The 15,864-nt window shown below is 41.8% G+C and overlaps 1 protein-coding gene and 1 long non-coding RNA gene across 2 annotated transcripts in view; one reads left to right on the top strand and one right to left on the bottom strand.

Moving 5' to 3' along the window:
* Positions 1–5,572: 5,572 nt before the first annotated feature.
* On the bottom strand, positions 5,573–14,922 carry LOC149979146 (uncharacterized). Its single transcript, XR_016485027.1, has 4 exons — positions 14,806–14,922; positions 10,234–10,286; positions 9,785–9,855; positions 5,573–5,707 (listed from the first exon to the last, which is right to left on the bottom strand). It is a non-coding gene; the product is annotated as an uncharacterized LOC149979146 (long non-coding RNA).
* mipepb (mitochondrial intermediate peptidase b) overlaps positions 14,271–15,864 on the top strand; it is a 17,117-nt gene continuing 15,523 nt past the window's right edge. Inside the window, exons 1-4 of the mRNA XM_021623465.3 lie at positions 14,271–14,981; positions 15,202–15,375; positions 15,459–15,547; positions 15,652–15,738. Coding sequence (XP_021479140.3) covers positions 14,844–14,981; positions 15,202–15,375; positions 15,459–15,547; positions 15,652–15,738 — 488 coding nt within the window. The 5' untranslated portion in view covers positions 14,271–14,843. The remainder of the gene's footprint in view (positions 14,982–15,201; positions 15,376–15,458; positions 15,548–15,651; positions 15,739–15,864) is intronic.

Genomic DNA, 15,864 nt, shown 5'->3' with positions numbered 1-15,864 from the left:
TAAAAATCTGTTCAGCACCTGAATAAGGCAGTTAACCAACTGTTCCTAGCCTGTCATTGAAAATGTGAATTTGTTCTTAACTGACTTGGTCTGGTTAGACTGTTTCAAGTTATCTAGAAGGGTGAGTGTCTGTGTACTGTTTTGGCAGAGTGAATGTAGCTACAAAATTTACATGAGAGAAATGTGAATACTATGGGGCTGTTGACCTTAGGATGTTTAGATGAGCCAAATTATAACTGAGCAATATATTTCTACCAATCAAAGTTTAGAAGATTAACAAAATGGTAATAATAAAAGCTAAATCAAACCCAGTTCAGAATTATAGCCTTTTTGAATGAACTTTGGAGATGGCGGTCCTGTGGAAGTCCTTCATCCAAAGGTTGTTGAATGCATTCACTGAAACAACCCGAAAAACAAAACAAAAACAGGATACTGAATTTTTTTATTTTGGCATCTTAAAAAGGTAGAAATTGAGTTATGCCTAATACGGCAATTCATATTTAACTAATCCTTAGATTACATTCAGTGTAATCCTAATTTCAATTTAGCTTATACAGTGCCTTCGGAAAGTATTCAGACCCCTTCACTTTTTCAGCATTGTTAGGTTACAGCCTTATTCTAATATTGATTAAATAGATGTTTGTCCTTTAATCTACACACAATACCCCCTAATGACAAAGCAAACAGATTTGTAGGAATTTTTGAAAATGTATTAATAAAACACCTGAAATATCACATCTTACGTAGGTGTTCAGACCCTTAACTCAGTACTTTGTTGAAGCACCTTTGGCAGCGATTACAGCCTTGAGTCTTCTTGGGTATGACGCTACAAGCTTGGCAATCCTCTCAATTTACACGTCTCTCCAGAGATATTCAATCGGGTTCAAGTCTTGGCTCTGGCTGGGCCACTCAAGGACATTTAGAGACTTGTCCTGAAGCCACTCCTGCGTTGCCTTGGCTGTGTGCTTAGGGTCGTTGTTCTGTTGGAAGGTGAACCTTTGCCCCAGTCTTGAGGTCCTCAGGGCTCTGGATTAGGTTTTCATTAAGGATCTCTCTGTACTTTGCTCCGTTAATCTTTCCCTCGATCCTGACTAGTCTCCCAGTCCCTGCCATTGGAAAAACCTAGAGAGTTATAGAGTTGGTTGAGAGCGGTGTTAGTGCCAGCTTCGTTCTGTGGTGGTAAATAGACAGCTACAAATAATATAGATGAGAACTCTCTTGGTAGATAGTGTGGTCTACAGCTTATCCTAAGGTACTCTACCTCAGGCAAGCAATACCTCAAGGATTTTTTAATATTAGACATTGCACACCAGCTGTTAATGACAAATAGACACACACCCCCACCCCTCGTCTTACCAGAGGTAGCATCTCTGTTCTGCCAGTTCATGGACAATCCCGCTAGCTCTATATTGTCCATATCGTCGTTCAGCAACATCTCGGTGAAACATAAGATGTTTGTTTTTTTATATCCCGTTGATAGGATAATCTTATTCGTAGGTTATCAATATTATTTTCCAATGATTGCACATTAGCAAGAAGTAAATGGAGTTTACTCGCTTGCCTACGGATTCTCAGAAGGCTGCCCGATCTGCGGCCCCTTTTCCTGCTTCTTTTCTTCACAAAATGTGTGGATCTGGGCCTGTTCCAGTGAAAGCAGGATATCCTTCACTGTTCTCATGTCCAGAAGTTATTTTCATGTCATAAGAGACAGTAGCAGTAACATTATGTACACAAGTAAACAAATAAGTTACACAAAATGCAAAAAAAATAACAAAATAGCACAACTGAGCTCAATTTCGAGTCTCATAGCAGGGTCTGAATACTTATGTAAATAAGGTATCTGTTTTTTATTTTTAATACATTTGCAAAAATGTCTACAAACCTTTTCTCGGTTTATCATTGTGGGGTATTGTGTGTAGATTGCTAAATATCCTTTTTTTTTAAGAATACGGCTGTAAAGTAACAAAATGTGGAAAAAGTCAACGGGTCTGAATACTTTCCAAAGGCACTGTATATTTGTGCCTTCTCTACCATCCCACTCACTCCTTTTCTGACACAGTCAAGATACAATGTTGAATGTCAAATAATTTGCATTTCAGAACAAACATCACATCCAATGTAGAATATACAAATATATACAAAATATATAAAATAGCAAATGGAATCAAAGCCCGATTGTCTAAATATGTGTTATTTCATAAAATAAGATTTCATAAGATAGGACTATTTGTTAAAATTGAATTGAATTATGTTTCAGAAACCAAACAATTCAATCAGACTAAAGCCTCAGTTGAACTTGATGTGCACACTCAGATTGCAATCTGAGAAAAACAAAGCATGCGTGTGTGAGACAGTCTGTCTTAAGTAGTATTAACACAGATCTGTCTATCAGACAGTTCCACAGCTAATCAATAGATTAGCACATTCACTGACACACTTCAGCTATTTTAGGCGACAGCACAAACACACACGAGCAGTGTTCGAATACCCATACTAAATACTACACACTTAATGAGTATATACCACACCATTAGTTCATTATAGCATACTGTAAACCAACGGTATCCTTTCAGTTGAGTGTACAAGCGCTTCACCTGTCTACCAGAAGTTGATGCTGTTGCTATGCAACCTCTTGCTAGCATAACAAATTACTAGCTAGACATTTTAAGATGTGGGGTGTGTTCGTAAATTCAATCTGGAGTGCCAGAGTGCACTCTGGGCGTTTGTAAATCCAGAGCATTGTCCGTTTGTAAATTCAGAGCGTTCCGTGTCCGGAGCGTTCAGAGTACACACTGGACGCTCTGGCTTAGGGTGTGATCCGAGGGTTCTGACCTCAGAACGGCAGTTAAGCACCCAAGCTAACTGGCAAACGTTGGCTAGCTTGCCAGCTACTCCCAGACAAAAATGAGGGAACACTTTTTTATTTCACCTTTATTTAACCAGGTAGGCTAGTTGAGAACAAGTTCTCATTTACAACTGCGACCTGGCCAAGATAAAGCAAAGCGACAAACACAGAGTTACACATGGAATAAACAAACGTACAGTCAATAATAATAGAAAAGTCTATATAGTGTGTGCAAATGAGGTAAGATTTGGGAGGTAAGGCAATAAATAGGCAGTAGTGGCAAAGTAATTACAATTTAGCAATTAAAACACTGGACTGATAGATGTGCAAACCTCACTCTGACCATTTTACTCGCCCTACCAGAGCTGGTTAGGCTGTTTTCATGTTATCCAGAAAATTGGTGACTAACTGTGCTGCTGGCAACCATTTAATTCCGGGTTTTTTTGCCGACGTTTACTGACACCGGCCATATTTAACGGGTGTTGAGCATTCGTAAATTTATCAGTTGTTCTGTACTCTGCCACACTCAGTGGCACGTTCGTTGAAAGCATACTCGGACCAACCACATCTTTATTTAGTGAAACGCACAAAACAATAAAGCAAGAACGAAACGTGACGACAATGGAGTGCTGAACTATAACTTCCCATAAACAATATCCCACAAAACACAGGTAGAAAGATGCTACTTAAATATGATCCCCAATTAGAGACAACGATAGCCAGCTGCTTCTAATTGGGAATCATACCAAACACCAACATAGAAAACAAAACTAGAACCCCACATTGAAAATATAAACTACACTAACCCCCCAGTCACGCCCTGACCTACTCCACCATAGAAAATAAGGACTCTCTATGGTCAGAACGTGACACTCAGACAAGAGTGCTCTGAAATCAGAGTAGACAGAATTAGAATTAGCTAATGTTAGCTAACATACTGCTGTAATGATATGTCATGCGTTTCATAAGGATAGCATAGCTAATCAATTGTCATCCAACATAACGTGTAACCTAACTTATTTGAAAAGTCATTACTTTATTACATTGCTCAACATTTTCTTAACATTTGTCATCATTCGTAAAGCAATGAATTAGTAAAGCAATGTATCTGCTCTCGTTGGACTTCGACTGCTTATTTTCTGCCATTTTCTTCAAATCTGAAAACCACTCCCATTTTCTGAAGAACTACATAATGAGCACTTAATGCACGGATATAGTGTCCACTGCTTGTATACTTCGTATTTTGGCAAATTTAATACGACATCCGGGAACTTTTGGCATACTAACTATATCTATACTATGACCAATAAGCAGACTACATACTCAAATTACTTTACAAATAGTACAGTTGGCGTGGTTAGTATAAGTATTCAAACACAGCTAAGCTGTTTTGCCATACAATAATGGTCAACATTTGGGTCGAGTCAAAACACTGTTACAAGTGTAAAATGTTACGTTTGAAGGTCACTACTAAGGACATGGACTAATGACTCATAAAGCAATTTTCATAATCACCAAAATGTAACATTTGTATATTAAATACTGCAGCCCAGCTTGAACAAAAAAAAGTAATTATATATTAGTCATACAAATATATGAAGATTTGTGCAACAGTAGTTGAACTAAAGGCAAACAAGCACATACCGTATAGTAAGGAAAAATGCATTAAAACAAACAAAAAGTCAATTTAACAGAGCTATGCCTTAAGAGCATATTAGCATTGGAATATGAAGGGGAAAGGGCATACCTAGTTAGTTGCACAACTGAATGCATTCAACTGAAATGTGTCTTCCACATTTAACCCAAACCCTCTGAATCAGAAAGTCACTCATGGCTCATATATACATTGATCTATTAATTCACAAGAACACAAACACATGTGCTTTCTCCTGTCACTACTCACACTATATACAAGAGTAGATACTTTTCCACTATTGTTCAGTGGAAAAAAGACAAGCTCACAACAGTCTTAATGAGGGGGATTCTGTTCCTGGCAGCTGATACACTGTGGTTTGTAGGAATTACCATGCTGGGGCACACAGTCTGGGAAAGTTGATATCAAACGCATAATAGGATTTGAAGCACACATCCAGTGCCTCAAGCAATGTACCTTGCTCCAATGCCTAACGACTAAACACCTGTGAGCCAACACAAATGGGTAGGGTCTGGTCACTTCCGACTGGCACATGTGCTCAACCATGTTAGATAGAAATCATTACATTTTAGAATATGAGGACTTGTGCAAAGGATGGAGGCACACTGCCAATGCCATCACACACAATTTATTTTGTATAGTATATAGCCATTTACACATAAATAAATAAATAAATAATTGTTTGATGCCTACATCTTCCATTCTTTTGGGGCTGATGATAATAGATTCATTTACACAACAATGTCTTGGAGAGTGCAGTTATGCATAACAGATTTTGGAATGCTGTTCCTTTCATTCAAGGTTTACAAATGCTATCATCTACTCAATCTCCCTATGCCTATCCACTATTTAAACTTACAGGCTGTTCAATTAAGGACTTTTTGGTTTTGGTCTCTTCGAAGCTGGTTCGGAATGTCTTCCTGACAATCTTGTAGACTGGTGTTGGGAGGACCACTGGCAGAAGTCTTAAAACAATGTCACCTTGTGTATTTGGAGAGAAGAATGTTTTGTGAATAACTTGTGAATAACTTTATGAGCTTCTGAAGCACCACCAGCAGGGCCATTTCAAACTATACCTGCACTTCGAAGAGAATATCTTGGGCCTGCTTCTCTCGGCCGGCGAAGCAAAGGTTTTTTGTCCTTGAAGACCACGATCCAGTTTTCAGAGTATCTCCGAGCAGTCTGGGTTTAAAATGCTTCTGAGCAATCTGTAGTAAAGCAGACAATTAATTTTCCATTGCAGTTAATCATTAGTGTGGCTAACATTTGACTCTCAATGGCCTCCTGACCTCAGTCTGGAATATCTCTTTGATGTTTCGGCACGATGCATCGATAATAGGGCTGCCCCTGACCCCCAAAAAATCTTGTCGACCGAGAGTCATCTGTTTTTTCGACCAATCGATTGGTAGAAATGTTAGAATGTATATTTTTCCATATATTTAAATAAAATCAAGTATATGTAAGCTACTGAGCTTGTCTGATGCTTTAATAGTGGTGGCAGCATCATGATGTGGGGATGTTTTTCAACGGCAGGGACTGGGAGACTAGTCAGGATCGAGGGAAAGATGAACGGAGCTAATTACAGAGAGATCCTTAATGAAAACCTGCTCCAGAGTGCTCACGACCTCAGACTGGGGCAAAGGTTCACCTTTCAACAGGACAACGACCCTAAGCACACAGCCAACACAACGCAGTGGTGGCTTCAGGACAAGTCTCTGCATGTCCTTGAGTGGCCCAGCCAGAGCCTGGACTTGAATCCAATCAAACATCTCTGGAGAGACCTGCAAATAGCTGTGCAGCGACGCTCCCCATCCAACTTGACAGGGCTTGAGAGGATCCCCAGAGAAAAATGGGAGAAACTCCCCAAATACAGGTGTGCCAAGCTTGTCAAATCATACACAAGAAGACTCGAGGCTGTAATTGCTGCCAAAAGGTGCTTCAACAAAGTATTGGGGAAAGGGTCTGAATACTTATGTAAATATGATTTCTGTTTTTTATTTTTAATACATTTGCAAAAATTCTTAAAACCTGTTTTTGCATTGTCATTATGGGGTACTGTGTGTCGATTGATGAGGCATAAAAACAATTTAATCAATTTAAAAATAAGTCTGTAATGTAACAAAATGTGGATAAAGTAAAGGGGTCTGAATACTCTCCGAATGCACTGTATGCTGCCTTTATTTATCCTACAGTTCTGACTTGGTGTACAGGGAGAATACTGTAAGAACGGCCCATGTTCTGAATTCTGTCGCTGTACATTTCAAAACTGCTGAACAAATATTATATTGACTGCGTCCGTCCTAGCTCGCTCATTAACGTCTTTATCGAAATTACGGATTGCCTCTTATCTGCTCATCGTTCCCTCATGCCATAATTTGTACATCTCAATTGTCAATATTCACCACATTTGTTTAAGTAAGTCAGCCATATCAGCTATGTTTTTTTTAAAAGGCACTGAGGCTGAATGAACTGTTTTGCTGCCAGACAAGGCTCTGCTGATAGCCAGGTGTAGAGGTTGTAAGGATTCACTCAATGGTGTTAAAAAGAAAGCTATGTTGTTGGGACAGCTTTATGTAGGACATAACAGTTTGTGGGCACAGTTTGTCACCGTTGAAGTGCAATTAATGTATTGTTTAGTGTTGTTTTGTGTAGTGGCTTTGCTGGCATACATCTAACATTTTCGGGGGGAGTTTGCCCCACCAAGATTTACATGCTAAAATCGCCCCTGCACACGCACTGCCACACACAGCCCCCAAGCGCCGCCCACTTCTATTACAAAAGTTGGATTTTCAAATCCCAAAAATTAGAGGTCTCAACTCAATTTATTTTCTAATTTCAGAGAACCGATCAAACCCTTTTGCACAATTTATGAGTGAATATTGCATTAACAAACAGCCTCCTTTGCAGCCCAGTGTGGTTTACAGCTCTCCCTGAGCGGTGAGTCAGCCAGGCTAGCAAACAGAATCAAATTCAAGTCGCATGTTTTTGTAAAAATAATTATCCACCATGCCTGGAGTAACCAGCAGACACGGATACTCTGACTATCTCGACTGTCTTGGCCCCATTCTGTCTTGTCCAATGAGCCCTCTGGATCGCAATCTCCTTCATGTACTCTGCAACTTGATTTGCCGGCCAGATGTTATCTGGGCTGCCCTATCACATTTGACTGTTGTGAGCACAAAGTACTCAATTAATTTTAAATTCCTTTTAACAATCAGTTTTCAATATACACAAGACCTAGCTACTACTCAAGCTTGGTGTGTCTAGTTGTTGGGTTTAACTGCCTTGCTCATGGGCAGAACGGCAGATTTCAGTTACTGGCCCAACACTCTTAACCGCTAAGCTTAACCGCTAGGGGGGAGACTTTATGGGATAGTTTCACCCACATTTCTAAATTACATACTTTGAGGGGGGAAGGATTGATAAGCCAGGGAATGAGGAATAAGCTAAATTAATAGGGGTTGCAGTAGCTTCGAAGTTAGAAAGGCAGGCCAGGCCTCCCGAGTGGCGCAGTGGTCTAAGGCACTGCATCGCAGTGGTAGCTGTGCCACTTGAGATCCTGGTTCGAGTCCAGGCTCTGTCGCAGCCGGCTGCGACCGGAACACCCATGGGGGGAGCACAATTGGCCCAGCGTCGTCTAGGTTAGGCGAGTGTTTTGCCAGCAGGGATGTTCTTGTCCCATCGCGCTCTAGCGACTCCTGTGGCGGGCCGGGTGCAATGCACGCTGACACGGTCGCCAGGTGTATCCTCCAACACATTGGTGCGGCTGAATTCTGGGTTAACTTCTTGACGCTACCCATCCCTTAAGCGGGATAATTGTCATCAGCAACCGCTGAATAGCATAGCGCCCCAGTCAAATAATATTACTAAAAATATTAATATTCATCACAAGTGCAATATTGCAAAACACAGTTTAGGTGGATTAACAGGTGGATTAACAAAAGGCTGTCGTCTCAGATTTTGAAATTATGCTTTACAGCGAAAGCAATCCAAGCGTTTGTGAAAATGTATCGATCACATGACAAAACATTAAGTACACTTAGCATCAGGTAGCTTGGTCACGAAAATTAGAAAAGCAATCAAATTAATTGTTTACCTTTGATGATCTTCGGATGTTTTCACTCACGAGACTCCAAGTTACACAACAAATGTTCCTTTTGTTCCATAAAGATTATTTTTATATCCAAAATACCTGTGTTTGTTTGTCGCGTTATGTTCAGAAATCCACAGGAAAGAGCGGACACGATAACGCAGATGAAAATTCCAAATAATATCCATAATGTCCACAGAAACATGTCAAACGTTTTTTATAATCAATCCTCAGGTTGTTTTTAAAATATGTATTCGATAATATATCAACCGGGAGTGTAGGTTTTTCAATAGGACAAGGAGAAACAATGGCCACTTTACTCTGTTGCACAAAATTCACTCTGAGAGCCCCCACCTATCCACTTACGCAATAAGATCTTTCTCGCTCATTTTTCAAAATAAAAGCCTGAAACTATGTCTAAAGACTGTTGACACCTTCGGGAAGCCATAGAAAAAGGAATCTGGTTGATATCCCTTTAAATGGAGGATAGGCATGCATAGAAACAGAGAGGTTTCAAAATAAGAGGCACTTCCTGATTGGATTTTCCTCAGGTTTTCACCTGCAATATCAGTTATGTTATACACAGACAATATTTGGACAGTTTTGGAAACTTTAGAGTGTTTTCTATCCTAATCTGACAATTATATGCATATTCTAGTTTCTGGGGTTGAGAAATAGGCAGTTTCAAATGGGTATGTTTTTTAGCCAAAAACGAAAATACTGCCCCCTACACGCAAAAGGTTAAGCGGGCATTGTGTCAAAAAACAGTGCGGCTTGGCTGGGTTGTGTTTCAGAGGATGCATGGCTCTCAACCTTCGCCTCTCCCGAGTCCTTACGGGAGTTGCAGCGATGAGACAGGACTAACTACCAATTGGATACCACGAAATTGGGTAGAAAAAAAAACAGGCAGGCCGATTCCAGAAAGGCAGGTCGATTCCAGCGAGTTATCGGTTTGAACCCCTAGCTTCCTGCAGGGAGATCTGCAGCAAGTGATCCGGCAGTCAGACGGTTACCAACTACAATATCTCTGTATACTACATTCTGCTGTTGTGCCCTTGAGCAAGGCACTTTACCCCTAAGTGCCCATGAGATGTTCCCAGCCTGTGATATGTGTGTTGTATGTCAGGTTGGTCAATGTGACAGAATATCTGTAATAAAGCAAGTATGGTAAAATAAATGTCTTAGTTTTACTTACCCTCAAACTTTGGAATCAAAGAGGCCAGGTTCCACTCATTCATCATATCCTTTTCAAAGCTGTCCATTGGCCTTGACATTTGCATTTCATTACAGAAATTAATTAAAATGTTAGAAACATAGTTAGCTAGTTATACTAACTTGACTACATCAAACATAAGGTAAACTCTAACGTCAGCAAACAGAATTTGCATCCATCCTCAACTTCACACGTCTGACTAAAGCTGCCACTGTCAGAAACCATTGAAAACCCGTACAGTAACACTAGCTAACTCACTCAATCATATTTAGGTAGCCATATTCCTTGGGTAGTTTGTGGGATCTTATTCTATTTTTAGTTGCCTTTAGTTGCCTGTTCTGCACTTCTCATATTAGCTTCACGTTTTATTTTGTTGTTTTGTATAGTTTTTTCAGTGTTCTTTCTTTAATTAAAGAAGTATGTACGCTTACCACGCTGCGCCTTGGTCTCCTCCATACAATGGCCGTGACAGCTACATTACAACCTGTAATTTAAATAGATTTTTATTTGGATTTCATGTAATGGACATACACAAAAAGTTTGAAATTGGTGAAGTGAAATTTAGAAAATAACTTGTTTAAAAAAATTCAAAAAAATTGAAAAGTGTTGCGTGCATTCACCCCCTTTGCTATGAAGCACCTACATAAGATATAGTGCAACTAATTACCTTCAGAAGTCACATAATTAGTTAAATAAAGTCCACCTATGGGCAATCTAAGTGTCACATGATCTGTCACACGATCTCAGTATACAGTTGAAGTCAGAAGTTTACATACACCTAGCCAAATACATTTAAACTCAGTTTTTCACAATTGCTGACATTTAATCCTAGTAAAAAATTCCCTGTCTTAGGTCAGTTAGGATCACCACTCTATTTAAGAATATGAAATGTCAGAATAATAGCAGAGAGAATGATTTATTTCAGCTTTAATTTCTTTCATCACAGTTTAGAAGTTTACATACACTCAATTAGTATTTGGTAGCATTGCCTTTAAATTGTTTAACTTGGGTCAAATGTTTCGGGTAGCCTTCCACAAGCTTCCCACAATAAGTTGGGTGAATTTTGGCCCATTCCTCCTGACAGAGCTGGTGTAACTGAGTCAGGTTTGTAGGCCTCCTTGCTCGCACACCATTTTTCAGTTCTGCCCACACATTTTCAATAGGATTGAGGTCAGGGCATTGTGATGGCCACTCCAATACCTTGACTTTGTTGTTGTTAAGCCATTTGGCCACAACTTTGGAAGTATGCTTGTGGTCATTGTTCATTTGGAAGACCCATTTGCGACCAAGCTTTAACTTCCTGACTGATGTCTTGAGATGTTGCTTCATTATATCCACATAATTTTCCTACCACGTGATGTCATCTTTTTTGTGAAGTGCACCAGTCCCTCCTGCAGCAAAGCAACACCACAACAGGATGCTGCCACTCCCGTGCTTCACGGTTGGGATGGTGTTCTTTGGCTTGCAAGCCTCCGCCTTTTTCCTCCAAACATAATGATGGTCATTATGGCCAAACAGTTCTATTTTTGTTTCATCAGACCAGAGGACATTTCTCCAAAAAGTACGATCTTTGTCCCCATGTGCAGTTGCAAACCGTATTCTAGCTTTTTTAATTGCAGTTTTGGAGCAGTGGCTTCTTCCTTGCTGAGCTGCCTTTCAGGATATGTCGATATAGGACTCCTTTTACTGTGGATATAGACACCTGTGTATCAGTTTCCTCCAGCATTTTCACAACGTCCTTTGCTTTTGTTGTGGGATTGATTTGCACTTTTCGCACCAAAGTACGTTCATCTCTAAGAGTCTTCTTCCTGAGTGGTATGATGACTGCGTGGTCCCATGGTGTTTGTACTATTGTTTGTACAGATGAATGTGGTACCTTCAGGTGTTTGGAAATTGCTCCCAAGGATGAACCAGACTTGTGGAGTCTACAATTTGTTTTCTGAGGTCTTGGCTGATTTCTTTTGATTTTCCCATGATGTCAAGCAAAGAGGCACTGAGTTAGGCCTTGAAATACATCCACAGGTACACCTCCAATCAACTCAAATGATGTCAATTAGTCTATCAGAAGCTTCTAAAGCCATGATATCATTTTCAGGAATTTTCCAAGCTGTTTAACCCTTGCAAGGCTGCTGGCCCAGACAGCACTCTATCTGTGTCCTCAGAGCATGCCTAGACCAGCTGGCTGGTGTGTTTACGAACATATTCAATCACTCCCTATCCCAGTCTGTTGTCCCCACATGCTTCAAGATGGTTTCCATTGTTCCTGTACCCAAAAAGGCAAAGATAACTGAACTAAATGACTACCGCCCCGTAGCACTCACTTCTGTCACCATGAAGTGCTTTGAGAGGCTAGTCAAGGATCATACCACCTTCACCTTACCGGCCACCCTAGTTCCACTTCAGTTTTCATACTGCCTCAACAGGTCCACAGATGAAGCAATCGCCATCACACTGCACACTGCCCTGTCCCATCTGGACAAAAATAATACATACTGTATGTAAGAACACTGTTCATTGACTACAGCTCAGCATTCAACACCATAGTACCCTCCAAGCTCATCATCAAGCTGGAGACTCTGGGTCTCAACCCCGCCCTGTGCAATTGGGTCCTGGACTTTCTGACGAGCCGCCCCCGATGGTGAAGGTAGAAAACAACAATCTCCACTTGGCTGACCCTCAACACTGGGGCCCGAAAGTGTGCGTGCTCAGCCCTCTCCTATACTCCCTGTTCACCCACGACCTTGTGGCCATGCACGCCTCCAACTCAATCATCACGTTTGCAGACGTCACAACAGTAGTGGACTTGATCACCAACAACGACGAGACAACCTACAGGGAGGAGGTGAAGGCACTCGGAGTGTGGTGTCAGGAAAACAACCTCTCACTCAACGTCAACAAAACAAAGGAGATGGACTTCAGGAAACAGCAGAGGGAGCACCCCCTATCCACATCGAAGGGACAGCAGTGAAGAATGTAGACGGTTTTAAGTTCCTCTGCGTACACATCACAGACAAACAGAAATGGTCCACCCACACATTTAGTGTGGTGAAGAAGGCACAACAGTGCCTCACAACATGTTCCAACATGTCCTCCACCGGAACCCAGCATCTCTCCTCCGGATTGTACCCCTCCCAGTCCACGAGGTACTGAAGGCCCCTCGCCCGGCACCTCAAATCCAGTATGGCACGAACAGAGTACACCGGGGCCCCCTCGAAGTCCAGAGGGGGCAGAGGAACCTCCCGCACCTCAGACTCCTGGAGCAGGCCAGCCACCACCGGCCCGAGGAGAGACACATGGAACGAGGGGTTACTACGGTAATCAGGGGGAAGCTGTAACTTGTAACTCACCTCGTTCAGTCTCATCAGGACTTTAAATGGCCCCACAAACTGCGGACCCAGCTTCCGGCAGGGCAGGCGGAGGGGCAGGTTTCAGGTCGAGAGCCAGACCCGGTCCCCCGGTGCGAACACCGGGGCCTCACTCCGGTGACGGTCTGCACTAGTTTTCTGGCGTAGCACGGCGTGCTGAAGGTGAACATGAGCGGCGTCCCATGTCTCCTCTGCGCGCTGGAACCAGTCGTCCACCACAGGAGCCTCGATCTAACGCTGATGCCAAGGAGCCAGAACCGGCTGATACCCCAGTACACACTGGAAGGGGGAAAGGTTAGTGGAGGAGTGGCGGAGCGAGTTCTGGGCCATCTCTGCCCAGGGCACGAACGCCACCCATCCTACCCGGCCAGTCCTGGCAATAAGACCTCAGAAACCTATCCACATCCTGGTTAACTCTCTCCACCTGCCTGTTACTCTCAGGGTGAAAACCCGAGGTAAGGCTGATCGAGACACCGAGACGTTTCATGAACACCCTCCAGACCCTCGACGTGAACTGGAGACCTCGAACAGACACTATGTCCTCAGGCACCCCGTAGTGCCGGAAGTTACGTTATTATATACAGATCTCTGGTGTAAATGGGAAAGTGGGTTTCCAGGGTTAGAGTAGTGCAGAAGTTGTCATATGCTGAGTCAGTGAAGAAAGTAGAGGAAGATGGGTCAAGGTGGGGTAACCTGAGAGGAGTGGTGTGAGTAGTAGATCTGTACCAGTACAGGGGGATAGGCCAACAAGTGATATGTTTCCGTAAGATTGGATTTTTAGCAATGGTTATCAACTGTACTGCAGGGATGGAATGTAAGTTACAGAAAATTGAGGTTGTGGTGGCAGCTGCAGAGAGGTATTTGGATGTGCGAGACTTGACATCAGAAGTTACAGGGTGTGTTAAGTGGTGGTGTCCCATCCTTTCAGGTTGTTGGCCTGAAGTAGGACTAAATAGATTTAAATAGTGGAGTCGGGTGGTGTTTTTTTTGTGAGTGTAGTGTTAGATGGTAGGGTATTTGTAAAAAATAATTAAGCAAAGTATAAGGAAGTTGTACTCCAGTCTAGTAGGTTGCGGTAATGAAACAATTATTGGATGCCAACCGCCGTTAAACCTCATCGAAGAAGAAATAAGAAGGCGCACATCACAGAAGAAGCGAACGAGACCAAAAAGACAACATGAGAACAAGCTGACATAAACGCTCATAACGAAAAATACAAAAAAACTAGATTATGTGATACATGCATTTCGAATATCGCGCATAAACTTACATTTGAAATAATCGATTTAATTCGATATATCGCCCAGCCCTATGGATAGGGTCTAGTCGCGAAAGTGCAGACACGAAACATCGGAACCATTTTGAGAATTGTAAACATTCGTCATTCATGCTTGGCAGTGCTCGTTGTAGCTCAATTCTCAATGGCAGTGGTGGGCTACTAGCTAGTTAACCGAATAATTATAGAGAAATACAGTGAACAGTGAAATAAAGACTAATTTAAAATCCAATACTTTTTTTGGTATTATGAAAGTATCAGCATGGATGCAAAGCAAAAGCTTAAAACGTGCTTGCTTATTATAGAGATAATCATTTAGCGCGAGCCAAGTTACTCCCCACGGAATTTCCACTTTGACCTACCTTTCTTTTTCTTTCCACAACAATCAGTTGAAGTTGTTATGATGTTGGCGTGTCAACGATTTGTGAGTGTTGTGAGGAACTCAAGGACACTATCACGACATGTCACTACTTGGTCTCCGGTTGGAGCAGCATTCAATGCCCAGCAGAGGAAAGTTGATTTGTTTCAGAAGAACGTGGTAAGTCAGCTAACGTTAGAACTAGAAGTTAACTAGCTGCATAAAATCCCAACCTATATTAAATGTCCTCATTGTCAAAATCACCCATAATTGTGTTCACTAGAAAAATACTTGCTCTTTTATAAATGTGTAATTTGGGGTTGTTGTAATGATCAGCCTCGAAAACGAAGAGTTGGCCACAGACTTTTGACATGGCATTGTACGTGCTATATTTGCACAGGGATTATTCGGGGTTCCAGGGTTGAGTACTCCGGCTGGTTTCGAGGTGGCTCAACAACGAGCGCTCAGGGAAACAGAACAGTTGGTAGAAACAGCCTGCAATAACCCACCAGGCGCCCTGACCGTGGAGACCTTCGATCAACTTTCTGACAGCCTTTGCAAAGTGGCAGATTTGGTAATGGCTCACAGTCACACTCAGAGATCATTGGCATCGTCGTTGTCAAGCCAACCCTTGATGTTGTATTTCTTTTCTTGCAGGCAGATTTTGTCAAAGTTGGCCATCCAGACCCTGCCTTTCGGGATGCTGCTGAGAAGGCATGCATAAACATTGGCACAGTAGTAGAAAGGTATGAACCCTCTTCCGTAGTTTCTCTAGTAAAGTATTACATGATGTCAAGCAAAACACGTTTTTAATACATTCTTTCTTTTTTTCTCTTTTTTGCCCTGATAGGCTGAACACTAATGTTGAACTGTGTAGGAGTCTCAAGAACCTACTAGATAACAAAGAGGTTCTGGATTCTTTGGACCCAGATACAAGGCATGTACAATCATCTTCCTGTTTGTACGATGAGTAGCAGTGCATTTTGTCTTTTGCCTGACGACTCAAACTGAATTCTTCCGCTGCTCAATGTTTGCTACATATTTCATTGCAGAGAAGAAACTA

The sequence above is a fragment of the Oncorhynchus mykiss genome, chromosome 12 (assembly GCF_057628025.1).
Source record: "Oncorhynchus mykiss isolate SJ-2025 chromosome 12, ASM5762802v1, whole genome shotgun sequence".
Taxonomy (NCBI): Eukaryota; Metazoa; Chordata; class Actinopteri; order Salmoniformes; family Salmonidae; genus Oncorhynchus; species Oncorhynchus mykiss.
The sequence above is the reverse complement of the archived record's forward strand: the minus strand, read 5'-3'. Positions and strand labels throughout refer to the sequence as shown.